At 46.0% G+C, this 20,339-nt stretch overlaps 2 protein-coding genes and 1 non-coding gene across 4 annotated transcripts in view; all 3 read right to left on the minus strand.

The window, feature by feature from the left end:
• Window positions 1-12,045, minus strand: part of PTPN6 (protein tyrosine phosphatase non-receptor type 6) — a 41,619-nt gene extending 29,574 nt beyond the window's left edge. Inside the window, exons 1-4 of one of the 2 annotated variants that reach the window (XM_063128960.1) lie at window positions 11,893-12,045; window positions 10,940-11,018; window positions 5,746-5,868; window positions 3,847-4,041 (exon numbers count right to left, since the gene is read on the minus strand). In XM_063128960.1, the coding sequence (XP_062985030.1) occupies window positions 3,847-4,041; window positions 5,746-5,868; window positions 10,940-10,953 (332 nt within the window). In that variant the 5' untranslated portion in view covers window positions 10,954-11,018; window positions 11,893-12,045. Of the gene's footprint in view, window positions 1-3,846; window positions 4,042-5,745; window positions 5,869-10,939; window positions 11,022-11,892 lie in introns of both variants that reach the window. The other variant, XM_063128959.1, reaches the window with a different exon arrangement.
• A 3,106-nt stretch (window positions 12,046-15,151) lies between these two features.
• On the minus strand, window positions 15,152-16,934 carry C6H12orf57 (chromosome 6 C12orf57 homolog). The gene is made up of 3 exons (XM_063128472.1): window positions 16,733-16,934; window positions 15,731-15,907; window positions 15,152-15,496 (listed from the first exon to the last, which is right to left on the minus strand). Exons 1-3 carry the CDS (start codon window positions 16,806-16,808, stop codon window positions 15,348-15,350), a joined length of 402 nt encoding a protein of 133 aa, XP_062984542.1. The 5' UTR covers window positions 16,809-16,934; the 3' UTR covers window positions 15,152-15,347.
• Window positions 16,935-18,221: 1,287 nt separating this feature from the next.
• LOC134400983 (U7 small nuclear RNA) lies at window positions 18,222-18,282 on the minus strand. The gene has a single exon (XR_010025615.1). It is a non-coding gene; the product is annotated as a U7 small nuclear RNA (small nuclear RNA).
• Window positions 18,283-20,339: the final 2,057 nt, after the last annotated feature.

Genomic DNA, 20,339 nt, shown 5'->3' on the forward strand with positions numbered 1-20,339 from the left:
CAACGGCAACTCGTATCACAAGGAGGCCACGGTAAAATAATGTTTTCAAGGCCTTCTTAAAAACTGCAAGGACCTCTGATGGGAGCTTGTTCCAAAGTCGTGGGGCCACTGCAGAGAAGACCCTCTCCCGTGTGGACACCCACCTAATGGCTCTCAAGGGTGGGCAAATAAGAAGGGCCTCTGTTTCTGATCTTAAAGTGCAGGCAGGCCAATATGGGTGAAGGTAGTCATTCAAGTAACTTGGTCCCAAACTGTTTCAAATAAATTAAAGTCTGACAATATCTGGAGTTTACCAGTTTCTCAGACTCCAATCCTGGTTTCTTGTCAAATTCAATAAAATAATAGCTGGCTAGCAACACTGTTTGCAGTTTTTGTCACTGAACATCTTTCAGTTTCCTCCAAAGGTGAGTCTATAATTCTGGTGTCCATACATGTGTCTCTGTGTTTAAAAATATTGTAGGTCTAATACAAATCAAATTCTGTGGAGTCTAATTATGCATTACTTTCATATTTAAGAAAGGAAACAAAAAATTGTATGCAGCATGCAGTAATAAGTAAGAGGCCTTGACAATGTCCATTTGTAAACCGCCCAGAGAGCTTCAGCTATGGGGCGGTATATAAATGTAACAAATAAATATAAATCTATATTACACTTCTATCATGCAGAGCTAGATCATATGGAAAAATAAATGAAATAAAGGTGAATAATATGGGCCAGAACTGAGAGAAATTACCTCATCCCAGCCCAAAGATGAGGATTTTATTTTCGTTTTTCAGGGCCCTTCTCATTTCAGGAGCCATCTGAACCTGCTGAAAAGTCATGAGGGTTAGATCAGGCCTGTACAATGTGTGAACCACCTTGGCCCATGTGAGCGGCAGCCCACCAGGAGGTTGGCAAATGGACTTGGGGGGTTTCTGCCTAACCAGGGCTGGGAAAACCTGAGTAGCTGTCAAAGCACCTGGCTGGCTTCACTTGGTTTATGTGGGCCTGGTTTGAATGAATTTGAATAAAGGGCAGGGAATGAATCCCTGTAATACATGAAACAAATGAGGTGCGTGTTTAAATAACTATTTGAGGACTTTTAGGGCTCTTCCTGCCTTTACTTTTGAACCTTTTCTTGAAGAAACAACGATGCCCAGAAATTACTATTGTCACCATTTTAAATGTTAGGAATGACCAGGACTGGCAGTTGCTGAGTGGGCCTCTCTCCTCTGCAGGGAGGAAACAGTTAAGCTCAAGGGACCTAGATGGGAGGAAGCCACGTGATGGAAAATCTTGGGGGCGGGGAGGGAGAAGAGCTTTCGTAAGTGCCTGGAGGGCAGAACTTTCCAACCGCAAGGGAGGAAGCAGCAGGTTCCCTGACCAACTGCTGCATTTTGGATGCAAACACACACACACACACACACACACACACACACACACACACACACACACACCACACACACACCACACACCATGCAAAGAGAATAAACATAATTATCCCTTGCAAGGGAACACCAGCCTGTCCCGCCGGAGGACAGACCTGGCCCCACCATGTGAGCTGTCAAAGCACTTTGACTCCATTCCTGCTCCTGATTACAAAGCAGAGTGAACTTACGGGAAAAAAACACATGTTCTGACATTTACGCCCTGTGCTACAGACATGACACACAAACTTGCAACAGAGGCGGAAAGGGATGTTGGATAAGGTTGCCTAGAGAAAGAGCAACACATATCCCCGTAAAGATTAATTGCTCTTTGCTGCGTATTTCATGCACAAACTCTGAATCTTAGACACATCACAACTTTCTTGTTTAACGATGTGTCAAAAATAGCAAATCAGTGAGACAGAGGAAATCCAGTTCCAAATATAAGTCAGACCGATCTTGAAAGTTCATCACATGGCAATAGGCAGATTGTGAATCTCTCCAGATAAGAACGATTAAAGAATAAAAAGGGAACAATGGGCGTTGAGGGAAGAGAGAAGGGGCATTTACACATTACACTGAATGTGTGTGTTCATATGGTCTACATGCATCTACACAAATACTAGAGTCCTACTTAACCCTGGGTACAGATCACACATACAGCTGTACCTGGGTTGAATGAATGCATGTATAGTTGTGTGAATATATGTTGGGGTTGTTCACGCAACACGATAATCCACCGTGGGTTATTTAACCCATGGTGAGGCTGGGGCGCATGCTGCCACCATTTTGAATATGCATCCCCCGCTCAGAGGTTGTCATGTCAGGCAAACTTGGGAAGTGTGGCTTATGCAAGGATTAAACAACCCTCACATAATCCATGGTCTATTTTAGGGTATGTGAGGGTTGTTTAATCCTTGCATAAGCCACACTCACTGGGTTTGCACAGCACGATAACCCCAGAAGGTGGGTTGGATATGCAGTTTAGCGCCCACAGACACCATGGCTCATTGTGGGTTAAATTTTATGTGACCACGTAAAGTGTACCCCCTGCCCCCCGCAGGATCCTTGAACGACAACTGGTTTTGGCCCTGAGAAATTTCTACATAGGATGATTCTGGCGATGGTTTTTTATAGGAGTTCCAGGGGGTGTTTTTTTGTGAGACAATTCTGAGGGAGTGTGGAAGCTTTGAAAGAGGGAAGAGACTGGGGAGTCTACAAGGAATAACAAAGCACCAGCTAGAGAACATAGCGGAGGAGAGGACTACAGACTAATATCGTGACACCGCATTCACGCAGCAGCAGGCAGGCTGAGTCCTGCAGCTGTATTCTATTATTATTATTTATTTATTTATTTATTTATTTATTTATTTATTTATTTATATAGCACATATTCCAGCCCAGGGTGGTGTGGCAGCAGGCCGACCTGACACGGGAGACCCTAAGCCAGCCTTGTCCAACTAGGTGCCCTCCAGATGTTGTGGCCTGCAACTCCGAGCTTTCCTGACTATTGCTCATCCTGGCTGGGCCTTATGCAGCAGAGGTTGCGCCAGTGGAGCAGTGAATCTGCTCCAAGTTTCAGTCAGAACCAGACAGAACTGGGAGATGGTCCAATACATCTGGAGAGGCTCACTCGTGGATAACAAATTTATTGGACTCCATCCCCTCCTAATTATTTTTTTTAGAAACGTTTGTTTGTTTGGAAATGAACCTTAAATTGTATAGTTATCTGAATTGTTCCTATCGCTTCCTTCTAATTTTTACCCTCTTTATTAAACAAATTCTTGTCAGTGAACATTTTGGACTTTCATTAGCAATTTGATTCCATTTTCAAAGTTTCATCACATTGCTTTGAGTGGGTAGATAATTTCTTTTTAAAAAAAAAACCCCACAACATTACAAAATTAAACTACTTATATTTATAATGGTTTAGGTAGAAATAGTAACTTTTCCAGAGAGCGCAACCCTACTGAACGCACTAAGGGCTTTTTCCTGTGTAGAGAAGCAGCACCACTTTGATGAGCAGCCTGCCTGTAGTTTTGTTTTTTAATCCATTTACTTATCCAAAAAATATTAACAACTCATTTCTACTGTTTGTTAATCAGGTTGCTTGAATATGGCAGCAGCAACGCATTCACTCACCCTTTGGTGAGCAAAAGGATCCTGGGTCATCATCCAGACATCCCTTTATGAATACATGTACACTGAATTACATGTGAATAATTGTACATGTGTACAGATGGGCAATCGGTATACGTTGTACATGTATTGTACATATGTTGAATTTTACATGTGAAGAACTACACGTATTCAGATCAATCTGCAGTGTATGTGCGTCGAATGTAATGTGGAAACAGCCCTAGGGCGAGAGTGGAGGGAGAAAGGGGAGGGGGAAACGCTGCTCAGTTACAGGCATAAGCAGGCCTGTCTTGTCCGTACCTCTCTGTCGTGGGATCAGAGCAGTTCAGCGGATACCTCAAGTCTATGATGGTTCCATCTTTATCTTGCAAGGATCCCTGCTGCTGTGTGTAATATTCCACCAATTCTGACAAAGTGGCAAACTTTTCTCCTCCATAGAGGTCATAAAAATCTCCTGTATTCTGGATACGAATGTGGGTTACCTGGTCACCAACTCTGTAGGAAGAGGCAAAAGCATCTAGTCAAGAAAGGTTGGTAGCCTTAGGAAATGGGGAGAAGAGCACGGCAAGGCAAGATAGGACAAATCCCCCTCCTCCACCCCCTTCCCATTCCATGAGCTCAAGAAATGTCAGCCAAGAGAACGGGAAAAGGTTAAGCAGAGCTTGTGCTCACTGGGCTTAGCCTCATATTAAATGCCAGGGCTCAATCCCAGAAGATGTTATGTAACAGAATCGGAGCCTTTCTTTCAAAAACTTCAGCTATTGGGCAGCGTAGAAATGCAATAAATAAATAAATAAATTGGAAGGAGCACCAGACAAAATGTCATGGTAAAGAAACTAAAAGGTGGGGTGCCCGGGAAAGTATAAATGGTTGCCATTAAGGTTCCCCTTCACACGTTTTCATTTGCTCTATAAGCAGTAAACAATTTCCCCACCTAAGTGCCCAAGGTGGGCAGGGACCGCAGCATTGGAATTGCCACTGATATTTTCACTCCGTGTAAATTCCCAAACAAGCTTTTAGGTCCTTCCTCAAATGAAACTTCTGAAGAATTTTGTAGGAAGCCAAAGGAGTTTTGTCAGACAAGTGACGTTCTCAGGCAGTGGGATTTGAACATCTAGCTAGCTGGCAAAAGTGGAGGGAGAGAGAAGAACGAGGCTCAGAACTGGCACAGAAGCAGGAAGCTACTGGAGGAAGACCCTGAGGGAAGGTCCGCAGCCTCCACCAAATGCCAGGAAAGGGTCTTCCTGCTCAAATTTCTGATGACTTCCCGGAAACAGTGAAGCAGCAGAAGTGTTTGGAAATTGGGAGAGAAATGGCGTTGCTACCAACTCTGGCCTGGAAACTTGTTTGTTGGTTTTTGTTTTGGGGCTAGTTGTCAGGAAAGCGGTGAGCTTTCCTTTCCTTCATTTTTTATTTTTGGTAGGTTTTTTCACTGGACTCCACCCCTGGACTTACCCAAAAAATTCTCTCCCAGACCCACAAAGAAAAAAAAAAAGGAAACCCCCATACCTACACCCCCAGACAGAGGGGTCCTAGGGCCAGAAGGCATTGTGGAGCTATTCCAACTTTTTTCTTAATGGATTTGCCATAGTAAGAAAGAAGATGGAAGAAGTTGTGGGAAAACACAGCAGGGTTCCAAGAGGAAGACCACGTTGTCTGGAGCCCCCATAAAATTCCATGCATGATTCAGGGCAATGGCACAAATGCAATGGCATTTGGCTGGCCACAAGTTGAAGAGAATGCTTGACTAGACAGGCCTTTGGTCTGACTGAGCACAGCCCTTCTTAACGTTCATATATTTATTTATTTTATTTATTTATTGCATTTTTATACTGCTCAACAGCCGAAGCAGCCTGGGTGGTTCACAAAAATATAGAGTAGGCAGCAGGCTCCCAAATGTCCACCGCCACCACCACCGCCACCCTTTGGTTCACCATGTCCACTCTCTAATCCCCTTCTCCCTTCCAATCTGGCCCTTGGATCCTCTATTCCAATTTGCTGCAGAGTTTTCTGGATATCATTTTAAAATTAAGACATGGATAATTTCCCCCATAAATTTCAGAGAAACATCTTTGGGTACTGTTAGGCCAGGGCTGTTTATGGGAAGTGTACACAGAAGGACTAGCAGAGAACAAATAGTCCCATGGATAGGACTGGGATACCACCAATGGGGATGGAGACTTACAGCTGGAAAATTACCTGACAGAAAGGGAAAAATCCCCCTTGTTCTTCCGGCTGGGACGAGCCAGAAAACTGCCATGAACTCCTCGTGCTTTGAGCAAGGCTTCTGCATCTATGCCACTTAGGTCACGATGGAACCACCTGGTAGCGGGAGAGAAAAGGAGGACATCATAAATTGGGAGAGAAGAGAGGCAGATGGATGAAGGGTAGAGCACAGTCCAGTGCTCCTGAGGAGGAGGCCTCAAGGCTCTCCCACAATCCACGGAGGGTCACCTTTGCATCCCCCCACCCCACTTCGCCTAAGTTCCAGCCAAGCGCTGGTTTACACATGCATGTCCGTCATTTAGGAATGAGTATCAACTGGAAACTTGCATAGGTAAATTAACCAGCCCAGATAAAACACCACAAACACAACCTTCGCCTCACCTTAAACACAATGCTTTTAAATGGAGCCAGTTTACACGTTCAATTGCCGTTATTAAATATTGAATAATCAAGTGATGAGAAATGAAATGATCTACATGTATGGAGGGGTGTGTGACGCTTTTATTTCTTTTCCTTTCCTTTTTTATGGGCCTTACACCTGTCAAAGTAACACGGAAGTCATAACCTTTGCAAACCGCCCAGAGCGCTTCAGCTATGGGGCGTTATATAAATGTAATAAATAAATAAATGTAGCTCTTGGACCTTTTCCCAGCCTAGAGAGAAAATGGCTACATTACTACTAAATTCTAAAGGCATAGTAGCAGATCCAGGATTATTATTTTTTTAAGTGTTACATTATTCATATGGGAACTGGCCTTACTTCAGGAAGGAAAAAGTGTGAGGCATCGAAAGCAAAGGCTCTTAACTCTATCTCAGCCCCAACACCAAAACCCTTAAGACCAGATGTAACTAACACAATGGTTTCTCTCTACCACCACCATACTGTCTTTCTCTCAGACACACACACACACACACGGAACATAGGACCCTCCCAGCTCCAGTCCCAGGAGGAGCTTTTTCAAAGCCTGGGAAAGAGATGATTGATCCCCCACTTGCATTCCCAGCACTTTCCTTACCTCATTATTATCAGGGGACAGCAGGCAAAATCCAAAGTACAGTAAAAATAAAAATTAAATGGAGAAGCGCCCTCTAAGATGCCGATAAAGGAGAAGTGAGTGTCTAATGTTTTGATGCGACTTCCCAGCTTCAACTACGCCTTCCTTGCTTCTGTCCATCTACCTCAAACACTCCCTCTGCCCATTAGGCTTTCATGGTCTATTCTCCAGTCTGTCTGTCTTGGTAGGTATGGGCAGACAGACAGAACTGAAGCCAGTACACAACTCAGAGTTGCTGTTTGCTATTACAGGAACAGGAAGCCTATCTAACATCGCTGCTCTTCACTGCAAGCTGCTACGCGTGCACTTCTGCTTCTCCTTTTGGGTCTCTCTCCTTCCGTCCCCTCCTGCATGTACACATCATTATTTCTGAGTTTGTTTGTGGGGGTTTATAATACATATATAATGACTGAGATGAGTGCAATGCTGCTCATTTAATTGCCACCGCTGGAAAACCAACACCACCAACAAATGTAGACTGATTCAAAGGCAACGGTATCCCAAAGGTGTGTGGTACGGGATGAATACAAAACACTGGCTGGAGGAATGATGCTTAGAACTTGATCAAAGTCAGGCCAGGAACCAACCTCGGCCATTTCAAATGTGAAATTAATACTAAAATTAGAAGCCTCTTGGTTGCCCTTTGAGAGAACTGCCAGCCAATGTCCACAATACAATCTGACAATTTTCAAGTTGCACAGAACTCTACTTCAGGTTGGATGTTAAATTGAGAAAAATTAAAAAGGGGGGGATGTTTCCAATATTTCCCTCAAAGCACCTTCATTCCCCAATTAATTTCACAATGTATGTATGCATTTAAATTTTGTGATGTATGCATGCTTTCAAGTTACACAGAATCCTTCTTCAGGCTGGCTAGCAAAATAAATGTTTTTTTAAAACAGGAAAAGAAAGAAAGAAGGGCTAGTCAAACACACACACACCCTTTGTGTTTGTATATGTTTGGACTAGGAGTTGAGAGATCCAGTTTCTAGTCCCCACTCAGCCATGGAAACCCACTGGGTGACTTTGGGCCAGTCACAGACTCTCAGCCCAACCTACCTCACAGGGTTGTTGTTGTGAGAATAAAATGGATCGCAGGAGGATTATGTATGCCGTTTTGGAGGGGGGAAAGGTGGGATAAAAATGTAATAAATATAAATAAAGAAAATTCAGCCTTGGGATGCAGGGATTTTGTAAAATCCATTCCATCCACATTTCACGGATTGCCCCGGTGCCCTTTGTCCTATCGTCTGCTCATTGATGGAATCAGATTTTTTTTTCAATTTCCCAGATTTGCACAAATTCACATGTGTGGAAATTCACATTGTGAAAAATGCACAACCCCGATGCACAAATTCCACCAAAAGTGCATGTTTATGCTTTAGCCTATGGGGAAAATGTGCATTTTCCACTGATTTTCTAAAAATGTATTTTTCTGTGACTAAATTTGGATAAAATTCCAGAAAGTAAAAAAAATTGGTCCACAAGTCTGTGGAATCCATGCAACTCAGGAAAAGCTGGTCCACTGTAGAATGAATGGGTCCGATTCATAGAAATTCAGACTTATTTGATCCTCTTGTTTTATCCAACATCCCTAATCCAGCCTGAATGGTATTTCTGTTGAAATTCAAAACTTGTACTGTAATCTTTGATTGGTCCTAATAAAGGTAATATTTTACTCCCCCGGGGATATTTTTAGTGGTGCCAGTGCAGCTGTGTGAGATCTGAGTGGTTTGTCCCAAGACTTCCTCCAAAGTTGCAGAGGACGCTGGGGCTGCAATTCTCAGGTCATATACAGCCCATGCACGATCCCAGAGTTACACATCTGCAATGTTGGAACAAGTGCTAGGACAGCTCCTTGCCACAGCAAAATATTTTGGATTGACCTAAGAGAAACAATTGCAAAGAGTTAATTGCACATCTTCCACCTCTACTTTGTGGGCTGGTTCACATGATCATAGAATCACAGAATAGTAGAGTTGGAAGGGGCCTACAAGGCCCTGCTCAATGCAGGAATCCACCCTAAAGCATCCCTGACAGATGTTGTCCAGCTGCCTCTTGAAAGCCTCTAGTGTGGGAGAGCCCACAACCTCCCTAGATAACTGGTTCCATTGTCGCACTGCTCTAACAGTCAGGAAGTTTTTCCTGATGTCCAGCTGGAATCTGGTTTCCTTTAACTTGAGCCCGTTATTCCGTGTCCTGCACTCTGGGAGGATCGAGAAGAGATCCTGGCCCTCCTCTGTGTGACAACCTTTTAAGTATTTGAAGAGTGCTCTCATGTCTCCCCTCAATCTTCTCTTCTCCAGGCTAAACATGCCCAGTTCTTTCAGTCTCTCTTCATAATCAACATTGCTTAAATAAGCCACAGCGGCTTGTATAAGCCATAGTGAATGCCCAGCGCAATTTGAAAAATCACTGCCCAGGGGCAGCTTGTTGGGTCATCTAAACCTGGGTGGCATGGCTTGTTGGAGGATTAAACAACTCTCCAATATAACCCTCGAACAAACTATGCCTCCTTGGTTTGGATGACACAACAAGCTGCACCTGGACGGTGGTTATTTGAATTGTGCTGAGCACATTGTTTAAGCCATGAACAAAGTGATTGTGTGAACAAGACCACTGCCTTGAAAGCTGAAACTTCATTGAAGGCTTCTCTGCAGAGTGGTGTGGAGAGGGGGAAATCTGAAAGAGGAAAGCAAACAGAAGATGGGGTGATGCAAGGATGCCTACCCTTGTCCCTGCCCTTTGTTTTTTCTCTTCCTCAGCTGGAGTGAACTCTTTGTTACAAGGAAGAAGGCAGTAAAGAAAGATTAAAGCAATTGATGGACCTATGAACCTGCCTGGTACCAAATCATACTATGTGCTCAGTCAAGAAGGGTGCAGACAAGCTGGAGCGTGTTCAGAGGAGGGCAACCAGGAGGATCAGGGGCCTGGAAACAAAGCCCTATGAAGAGAGACTGAAAGAACTGGGCATGTTTAGCCTGGAAGAGAAGATTGAGGGGAGACATGATAGCACTCTTCAAATACTTAAAAGGTTGTCACACAGAGAAGGGCCAGGATCTCTTCTCGATCCTCCCAGAGTGCAGGACACAGAATAACGGACTCAAGTTAAAGGAAGCCAGATTCCAGCTGGACATCAGGAAAAACTTCCTGACTGTTAGAGCAGTACGACAATGGAACCTGTTCCCTAGGGAGGTTGTGGGCTCTCCCACACTAGAGGCCTTCAAGAGGCAGCTGGACAAGCATCTGTCAGGGATGCTTTAGGGTGGATTCCTGCATTGAGCAGGGGGTTGGAGTCGATGGCCTTGTAGGCGCCTTCCAACTCTGCTATTCTATGGTTCTATGATTCTATGCCTACTCTGGCAGCAGTGCACCATGACCTCAGGCAAGAGTCTTTGCCAGCCCTGCGACCTGATACCCTTTTTACTGGAGATGCTAGGGGAGGAACCAGTGGCCTTCTGCATCCAAAGTATGTGCTCTACCACAGAGGCAGCCAAAACTCAACAAGGACTCATTATTGCTTGTGATGGACAATATAAAAAGAACATTTGGGAGGACATTGAAATATCAGAATCCTTATCATCGCCCTTATCAGGAGTGGGCAATTTCCAGCACTTGGGGGCTATAATCAGCATCTGCCATTGCTCAATTTGTTGTGGTGGCAGCAGCCAAAATTGAAGTGATTTTACTGGGAAACCAGCCTAGTGGGGAGCATGTGCCTTGTTTCTAAACAGAATCGCTCTTCCAGGAGGCTTTGGGGAGGGCAATTCTGCTTGAGAACAAGGCAGGCGCTAGCCGCAAATCATGTTCCCCTGAAAAATTGCGAAGTGGTTTTGGCAGCATGATTTCGGCAGCAGGGGAACCCAGCAGGAGCTACATGCAGCCCATGGCCCATGTGTTGCCCAGCCCTGATTTAGACCTACCCCATGCCGCAGGCGACCAGGTGTATTTCCACTCAACAGAGATACCCAGGAAGAGGAGAAAAGGGCAACCTGGACAAAATTTCCAGATCCAGTTTCCTTTCACACACACACACACACACTCTCCAGTGAAGAATTCTGTCCCCAACTCTCCTAGGCAAAAGGTAGGCACCACTGCCGGGTGAGACATACCTGCAGGATGGCATCAGGACCCCAAACTCTGGGGTTGCCACTAAGAAAGCCTGAGAAGGCCAGGTACCAACTTACAGTCCTTCTGGAAAAAAAGCAAAACCAGAAACAATACAGACAATGTCCAGTGAGCACAAAGAAGGATCTAATAGTGCCAAGAGCAGGCAAAGCACCATTTATATTAATTATTTTAAAATATACACAAAACAAATATTGTTTACATTCAATGTATTTTATTATTTTTGTTGTTAGCCAACTTGAACTATATAAGGGAAGGCAGGATATAAATATTTTAAATAAATAACAATATTGCATAGTATTATTTTTATTATTATACAAATCCTCTGTTCTTATAGTCTTTTAATACATTACAGTGTTGGCAGTAATCTTGTATTTATTTACATTTTAATAGATTGTAACATTGTAAAAATTCAAGACATCTCTCTCTTGCTCTCTTCGTGCCCCTTCCTCATTTAAGATCTAGTAAAGCTATTTAATTTGCACATTATTGTGACATTCCAGATCATCACAAGCCATTCCTTGTTATCCACTTTTTTGTTACGTCAATTTAAGTAGCTACTTACAGATGACCCACCATAAAAGTCAGGACATCTCCTGTGATTGGTGTGATCTCGTTGAGAGTACAATCCTATACCTGGCTACTTAGATGTATGTATTGATACATTCAATTGCACTTACTCTCAGGAAAGTGGGTACATGATTACAGCCTTAGAGTATCTTTCCATATGACTGACATTATAATATATTGCCACCAGATGTGTAAAAACTAAAAAGCCAACACCTGTGCTTCGACATTGCCAGCATCTAAGGAAGAGCTACATATATTCTTAATTCTTACTGCAGTTATGGATATAGAGAAGGCCCAAAGCAAGCGAACCTTTCTCTGGTGCATGCGCTTGAAATCCAAACAGAAAAGGTGCAGAACTGAAGTTTACCTGCCCAGGTTAGCAGCCTCTTCCTGAATGGCACAGGTATGGCAGAAGTAGAAGAAACCCCAGTTCAAATGGCTGGTCCCAGGACACAAGGCTCCATTCTTTTCTCTGGCAAACGTCTCCCTGAGCTGTAGTTAATAAACACACAGGAGGGTGTTGGGAGGGGAAGAGGCTAAACCTGTGGGGAGCAGCAGGTAACCAGGGGAGGGGCCGCCTGCTCTCTCCGCCCCATCCACCATCAGCGGGGCCCTCACTAGGTGGGTCTGTGAGCGATTTGCAGCTGAAACACACAGAAAGCAAAAATAGATTTAGGCTCACCCCCAGCCAGATCTCTCTGTCAAATGCCACTTGCCTCTCACTTGTGACCATTTTCGGCTGACTTTTCACAGTGCTTGACTTAGCAACCTAGCTGTCCTGAGCTTTGCCTCCCCACCCCTCAAAAAAACACCCAATATATAGCCCCTTCACTGCTGTTTTAGCCTCATTACCACAGGTATCCACCACTTTTAAAAAAGAAAATAAAAAAGTATGAATCATTTTAGACCCAAACTCATTCGTGGGCTGTAAATGTGACCTCTTTTGTTAGTTACATCTTATCTCTAGAAATGTTAATATGCTGTGGAGCCACCTTAAAGCATTTTTGTTTGTTTGTTTCATGCAGGAGTTAATTGTATTTTTGCACTCACCATTTTGAATCTTTGTCAGCTCATAAACCTTCTCTTGCACAAAATGTGCCCAGGATATGCTGAGCTGCAAATGGAACACTTTTCAAAATGTGTTCCTTTCGGACCTATTTCTCACTGAGGTGGTAAACCACGTTGGACTGCAGGTGAGGTGAAATGCAACTCCATGCACATGTTAATGTAGCCACATAGAAGTCATAGAATCCTCCCGTTCTTCCTACCGTTCTTCTGTGTGGAAGGAATTAAAGCAAACTTTTTTTAGAGAAGCATTTAGCGATATGTGGCCATTCTGTCATGCATTGAACATACTGTAATTGGCAGTAGGGCCTTCTCCCATATGAAGGATACTGCTCCCCAGAAAGCAGGGACTAAAAGGGTGGCAGGAGTTGAAAGGGTCAAAAATTCGATATATTTCAGTTACTCAGTAACTCAGTATGGTGTTACCTCCCCCCACCAAAAAAAAGCTTAGGCCACAGCTAGACCTAAGGTTTATCCTGGGATCATCCAGGGTTCGCCCCTGCCTGAGCACTGGATCTCCTGTGTGTCACCTAGATGAACAGGTTTGACCCCTGGACGATCCAGGGATAAACCTTAGGTCTAGCTATGGCCTTAGTTATGTGATCATGTATCACTGATCAGTATTGACTGTAGTAACAACTTGAGTATCAAAGACTTCTTTTCCTTCTATTGCCCTTTACAATCAATAAATTATTGAATAAAGAAGGTTCATCTTCTAAAAGCGTAAGATAGATTTGTTTTTAAGACATGGTCCAAGAGGTAATGGCATGATTTTGGGCGGAAATACTCATCTAAAGGAAATAAGTTGTTTTTGCTCATAATCATTCTTGTGCCAGTTCATATGAGATCTGAAGTGACTGGAAATATGTAAACAGCTTCCATTTTATCTAATGCAGAGTGAATTCTGCCCGTCAATAAGGGATTCAAGAGCATAAACAGTCCATGGCCCAACATTTGTTCCCACGTGTGGCTTGGCTGCTCTATACAAGAGGGACGCCAAATGTCGCATCCTGGGTGTTCACTGTCCCGTTTTCAGACATTTCAGGTTTCTAACTCATAGAGAAAGGTGCTAACTATTTTTATATGGCCATCAGGGAGTACTAAGCATCTTTTTTTCTGTACTAGTGTTGTTTTCTGCAAGCATAGATTGCACATTTCTGACTACAATGGAATTCCTCCACCCACCCCCCACGTGCATTCTCACCATGTGTAATTTATGTGCCTCAAAGAGCAATAGAACCCTACAGCCCAACATTGCTTCCCTTCCCTTGGATTGCTTCTCTGTATTGTGACATAAAATTATGTGAGGGAAAAGGTTGTCCCTTGTTTTTAGGGAAGAGATGAACAAAACCGCTGTTCCTTCCCCTACCTTTTCTCTGGTACTTGATTTTGTAGTCAGCATGGCAGAACTGTAACCATTTTGAGATACACTGGAGTCCTGTTTAGGCATTTGCCTGAATGCATGACAGCTTGAAGGGTGTACTGGGATGAGTTGTGCGTGCTGCCTCCACCCTCTGGGTCTCTGAGTGCACCCCCCCAGTCCAGACCTTGCCTGATCAGGGTTCCACATCATGCTGAGAGTTCTACTTCCACTCAAGTGAACACAAGTGGAGCTCCCTTTCAGACCTTGACAGTTTAGCATTGCAAGGACTGCACTGAAGGGAGCAGGGGCGGAGCACCTGGAGATGCTGGGGATGGGGCCAGTAGGCACAACCCTGTCCTAGGGCACACTTTAAGACCTCACATGTTCAGTCAGGGCTTTGGGCTATAAGGGTACCAAATTTCAGTTCTAATAATATTGATACCACCATAACTGAATCTGGACTGTACCATACTAAGAAGAAAGTGCAGGGAATTTGTGGGGTGTGGAGAGAGAGAGAGAACGAGAACAAACAGGAATGGAGTGTGACAAAGTCTGGCCTCTTCTGTCTCACATAGAATCATAGAATAGCAGAGTTGGAAGAGGCCTACAAGGCCATCGAGTCCAACCCCCTGCTCAATGCAGGAATCCACCCTAAAGCATCCCTGACAGATGCTTGTCCAGCTGCCTCTTGAAGGCCTCTAGTGTGGGAGAGCCCACCACCTCCCTAGGTAACTGGTTACATTGTCGTACTGTTCTAACAGTCAGGAAATTTTTCCTGATGTCCAGCTAGAATCTGGCTTCCTGTAACTTGAGCCCATTATTCCGTGTCCTGCACTCTGGGATGATTGAGAAGAGATCCTGGCCCTACTCTGTGTGGAAACCTTTCAAGTATTTGAAGAGTGCTATCATGTCTCCAGGCTAAACATCTTCTCTTCTCCAGGCAAAACATGCCCAGTTCTTTGGGTCTCTCTTCATAGGGCTTTGTTTCCAGACCCCTGATCATCCTGGTTTCCCTCCTCTGAACATGCTCCAGCTTGTCTGCGTCCTTGAATTGTGGAGCCCAGAACTGGACGCAATACTCTAGATGATGCCTGACCATCTAGATGAAGCCTGACCATTCATCCAAAATGGTTTCCCACCATGGGCAGAATTTAGGAGGACTGGCACAGACAGCTTCAGTCAAAAATACACTGTAAGATATTAACAAAGAAGTTTTTATTCACAAGCACAAAAGGAATTCACACAAAATACGAAACAAGTACTACGCACCAAAGTCAAAAACATCTCCCATGACAATGAAAGAAAGAAAAAATGCCCCCAAATCCGCTTAACCCATGCTGTTGCAGGGATTGTAACATGAACTACACAGGCAAATGCAGCAGAGGCTGCCTGCTTCATGACGCTGCAACACCCCCTGTTCCAACCCCATGTGGAGGCAGCGTCATTGGAGGCAGGAACATGGATTTTAGCTTCCCAGACATGCTTGCAATTTCGGGGTCCTGAGACTCATAAGATTTTATCAATCGGGCAAACTTTAGGACTCCTAGAAAAGAAATAAGGGTAAATTCTGTGATAATAAATCTATCCATCATAATAACCCTGACATCTTAGTTTTTCTTAAAAATCTCACTTGGCATAACCTGAACAATCATTGCATCCGTGTGTGTGTTCATTGCTCCCGGCTAAGACACAATTTGCATTTTGTGCTCCCATAGACATAAGAGACCTATATAACCCCTTCACCTCCATTTCAAATAATGAAACACTTGGAACCCACCTTCCCCATCATTACTGAAGCCATAGGCTTTGATCACATCCTGTTGGATCTGGGTGGCCACGGGCAGCAGGAACTGCAACATTTTGCCCATGTCATTGCAGGCATTGTCCCTCGCCTCCTCCATGCGCTGGGCGTTTTCTGGTGAACCAAATGCCTTGATCACTTCTGCCAGAACCACTAAAGGAAGAGAGCAGAAAGGCCTAAGGCTAGTCCCACAAGCAGTCGCAACTTGTGTATGCAGTGTACACAGCAAGTACAGGAAAGAGGCTAGTAGTGCCACCTGCTACTCGCCCTAGGAAGGTGGAGGAGAAGCACCATGGTCAAATAATTACACCATCATCCCAAACTGCCGGGGATGAGCAGCACCAAGCCCTGGGTGCGCCCAGCCAGGAAGGGGCGTTGAAATGAGGCCAGGCCGCCTCCAAGTTCCCGGAATAAGGCAGCTGAATGAGAGACCCTTCCCCTCCACAAATAAGGGCCCCAGCCCCGCCACAAACGCTGCGTGTGCCTTTCACTGTGCGTCCTCCCCCCGCAGGAGGCATTTTGAGAGTTGCCGGGCATCATTTCCGAGGCGCTCTATTTGCGCCCGCCTGCGCCGTTCCTGCCTTTCGGCCTCCTCCTCGTTTTGCCCACCCCTGCCTTAAGCCTGGGCTGGCCTCTAAGGAGAGCGCGCCTCTGAGCAGACGCAGGCGGCGTCCCTGTCGTCGCCCCCTCGGCAACCGAGAAGCGCAGCGGCCCGGCGGGGCTTCCGCGTGCGGAAAAGCGGCCTACCCTGCTGCGAACGTCGCCCTGGGCACCGCGGTGGTTGCAGCTGCTGCTGCAGTTTTTTAGAGAGAAACTCAGCTCCGCCACCCCACCCCACCCCATGCAGTCCCGGCTCCGCCACCCCGGAGAGCGAGTGGGCGGGCAGCCTCCGTGCCTCTCGGCAGCGCCTCCCCGCTCTAACGCCGCCAGGCACACGGGTTCCGCCGGGCGAGCCTCCGGGCCCGCCGCCCCGCTCACCTTTGGCCTGCTCTGCGCTGAGGGAGACGGGCTGGGCCGGGGCCGGGGCCGGCACGGGGCGCTGCAGGCTCGACATGCCGCGGGATGGAGGCGGGCTGCAAGAGGCGAGCCTGAAGACCGGGCAGGGAACAAGCGGGGCGGCGCGCGGCGCTTCCTGCGCTTCTCCCCGCCCGCGGAGCGCGGCGCTTTCAGGGGCGGGAAGGCCCCAGCGCCGACACAGAGCGGAGCCTGGTCCGCCCTCCGCGGAGAAACGGCAGCGGCCTCCCGCAAGCCGCCCCGCTCCTCTCCGCTCCCGACCCGGGTGACGCGCCTTCCCCCGACCGCCTCCCTGCTTCTGGGAGCCGGAGGGTCGCCTCGCTGCCGCGCTTGGGTCACGCGCCGCAGCCTCCCCGGCGCACCACCTCCCCGGCCCTCAGAGGGGTTTTTAGCCAAACTCGCGATCAGGCAGAGCTCGCCGAAGAGGTTCAGGGGCGGCGGCTGGGCCCTCACCGTCGGGGGGACGGCAAGCCACGCGGGGAGGGCTCGCTCGCTCGCTGCCTTAACCCACCCACCCCTCCGGTCCTGCCAGAAGGCTTTCCAGGAGCACCTGGAAAGAGGTCGTCCCATGAAGCAGAGTGGTGGGAGAGCCGGGACAAATAAAAGGAAGGACTTCTTCGCCCAGCGCATAGTTAAACTATGGAACTCTCTACCACAAGAAGTGGTGATGGCCACCCATTTGGATGGCTTTAAAAGGGGGCTGGATAAATTCCCCGAGGAGAAGGCTACCGAGGGCTACTAGCCCTGATGGTGGTGTGCCATCTCCAGTAATCGAGGGAACATGGGTGGGAAGGTGCTGTTGCGGTTTTTAATGCTTTATGTGTGTATGTTCTGTGTTTTAGAATTTTAAATTTTGTATACTCGTTTTTATCTCAATTTTAGAATTTCTGTAAACCGCCCAGAGAGCCCTGGCTATGGGAGCGGTATAGAAGTGTAATTAATTAATTAATTAATTAATGTCCTACTTTGTTGGTTGGCCACTGTGTGAACAAAGTGCTGGACTAGACGGACCCTTGGTCTGATCCAGCATCAGGGCACTTCTTATGTTCATCTGGGTGGCCACTGATGAAAACAGGTTGCCGGCCGGATCCGGAGTGTTTCCTGCCCCCCACATTTTCCCCTTCCTGATGCGTAGCAGTTTTCCTTCTCTCGCTTTTCCTTCTCCCTCCGGCCGAGCACAAGGGCCTTCTCGCCCCTGGGTGACTGCATGCAAGGGTCTCCAAAGTACCAAAGTCTGCTTGACCCGTGCAGTGAGATTGAAATTCCAAATAGAGCCGATTAGTTCGCTGCTCATCGTGAAAATTATGGGCTGAATCTATATGCAAAAAAGAAAAATCCGGTTTGCTTCCGGTAATATGGTACGCTCACTATACCCAACAATAACATACGTACACATTAAAACTCCGTATTCAAAGCACGCATGTTTCTCAATCTATTAGTAAACCAACTTCAGTGAGGCTCTCCGCTAAAGCAGAAAGCCTGCTAGACAAATACAAAAAGAGCTGAAATCACTGAAGCGAGAGAAGCGATCGGCATTGACCCAAGAAGAGCAGAAGACGTTTCAGGTGATGGTGAACAAAATTCTAATACATGCACCGTCTCGCTGGCAGTACGACCCAAATTATTAATTATACAGCCCCCTTCCCCGTAATTCTTTATCTTTTGCAGGAGTTATGTATTTAGTCTTTCAAATAAGGTTCGGACACCAGAGTGCTCATATGCTAAAGAGATGGCTCTCATTGGTTGCAATGACTAAAGACTCCGCCCTGCCGGTGACGAAGCCCGGGAGAGCGGCTGGGGGAAAGGGTTCCGAATTTTGAAGCGAAAAGGGAGGGGGAAGGACCGCCTCTTAAAGAGACAGGGCTTCGCTCTTTCTCTGGGAATATTGCGCCTCTGCGCTTAAGTTTTTTTCCTCTCCGGGGCCAGGTTCAAAAGGCGGTGCAGCCTCGTGGAGAGAGGAACTAACTATATCAATGTAATTATTATTATTAATAATAATAATAATACCATATTTCTTAGATTCTAAGATGCCATCGATTGTAAGACGCACACTAATTTCAGTACCACCAACAGAAAAAAAGGTTTGATTCTAAGAATAATAATCGCACCCGCGATTCTAAGATGCACCCGTTTTTAGAGATGTTTATATGGCGAAAAAGTACATCTTAGAATCGAAGAAATATGGTAATAATAATCCGTTAGAGATTTGAACGACTGCCCCAGGCCCTTAAAATAGGGTGGCCATATGAAAAAGAGGACAGGGCTCCTGTATCTTTAACAGTTGTATTGAAAGGGGAATTTCAGCAGGTGTCATTTGTATATATGGAGAACCTGGTGAAATTCCCTCCATCATACCAGTTAAAGCTGCAGGTGCCCTGCCCTCTTTTAAAATGGTCACTCTAGCATAGCTCCTGCAGCTTTAACTGTTGTGATGAAGAGGAAATTTCCCCAGGTTCCCCATATCTACAAGTGAAACCTGCTGAAATTCCCTTTTCTATGCAACTGTTGAAGATACAGGAGCCTGGTCCTCCTTTTCATAGGGTCACCCTACTTAAAAACTGCCACCTTTACAAAAAGCATGCCTACCCCTCCAGGGTGCTTCACAATAGATACACAATCCCTTGTGTTTAGGCTGGTTTTACCTCTGGGGCGCTTCCAGACAGGAGGGTTCTAGTGCTAATAATCTGAAGGCATCATGTAGCCATCCTGCCCTCTTTTCCCCCATGGTAAGAAAACAGGTGGAAGAAAATAGGGAAACTGCGGAGGGATACATGAGAGCTTCGGCTGCTGGGCAGTATGGAACTGTAATACAGATAAGGAGGGGACGACGTCTCTGCCCTCATTGAAGTGAGGCAGGGGGAGGACGCCATAAGAGCCTCACCTGGAAGCACCCCATATCTGCAAGTTTTCTTCCCTGGATCACCCTAAAACATGTTACCCTGGACGTGTTTGTTCCTGCCAACAAAGCTTTGCCTTGTTCTGTGGTGCTGCTGGGCCTTGGTACAGAAGGGGCTGCCTTTTGCTGTCCAAACCATGTCATCATTCCAAGTAAATATCACGGAGGCACCCTGAGATTTAGGCCATGGCTAGACCAGGCCTATATCCCGGGATCATCCCTGTACATCTAAAGGCTTCATCCCACGTACCTGTTTCCCTCGAATTATCCCCTACAGCAGTGGTTCCCAATTGGTGGTCCGTGGACCCCAGGGGGTCCATGTAACCCACCCAGGGGGTCCATGGCACCATTCACATATTAGCTCTGCATTCTAATAAAAGAAAATACGCCATCTCCCCGCTCCGTTTGCTTTGACAGTGGCATCATGCGCAAACGCACCTGCATGCTTCAGAGATTACTTCCCTGCACCTAATCCTGAAAACTCATGGAGAAGGAATCCTTTTGAATGTGGTGATGTACAACTAACAACTCTATCTGCGGAAGAGCAAGATGCACTTGTTGACGTGACTTGTGATGGTTCAGTGAAATAATTTTTCAAAGAATATAGACTGGACCAATTCTGGGCGAAGATTTTCCTGATTATAAGAAGTTAGGTGAAAAAGCTTTGAAACATCT

This window comes from Elgaria multicarinata, chromosome 6, assembly GCF_023053635.1.
Source record: "Elgaria multicarinata webbii isolate HBS135686 ecotype San Diego chromosome 6, rElgMul1.1.pri, whole genome shotgun sequence".
NCBI lineage: Eukaryota > Metazoa > Chordata > Lepidosauria > Squamata > Anguidae > Elgaria > Elgaria multicarinata.

Coding starts and splice junctions, on each gene's coding strand:
- C6H12orf57 (XM_063128472.1), bottom strand. CDS start 16,808: ATGTCGAGCCTGCAGCGCCCCGTGCCGGCCCCGGCCCCGGCCCAGCCC. Junction 15,908..16,732: donor CAGCGCAGAGCAGGCCAAAG/GTGAGCGGGGCG, acceptor CTCTTCCTTTAG/TGGTTCTGGCAGAAGTGATC. Junction 15,497..15,730: donor CTTCAGTAATGATGGGGAAG/GTGGGTTCCAAG, acceptor TTTCTTTTCTAG/GAGTCCTAAAGTTTGCCCGA.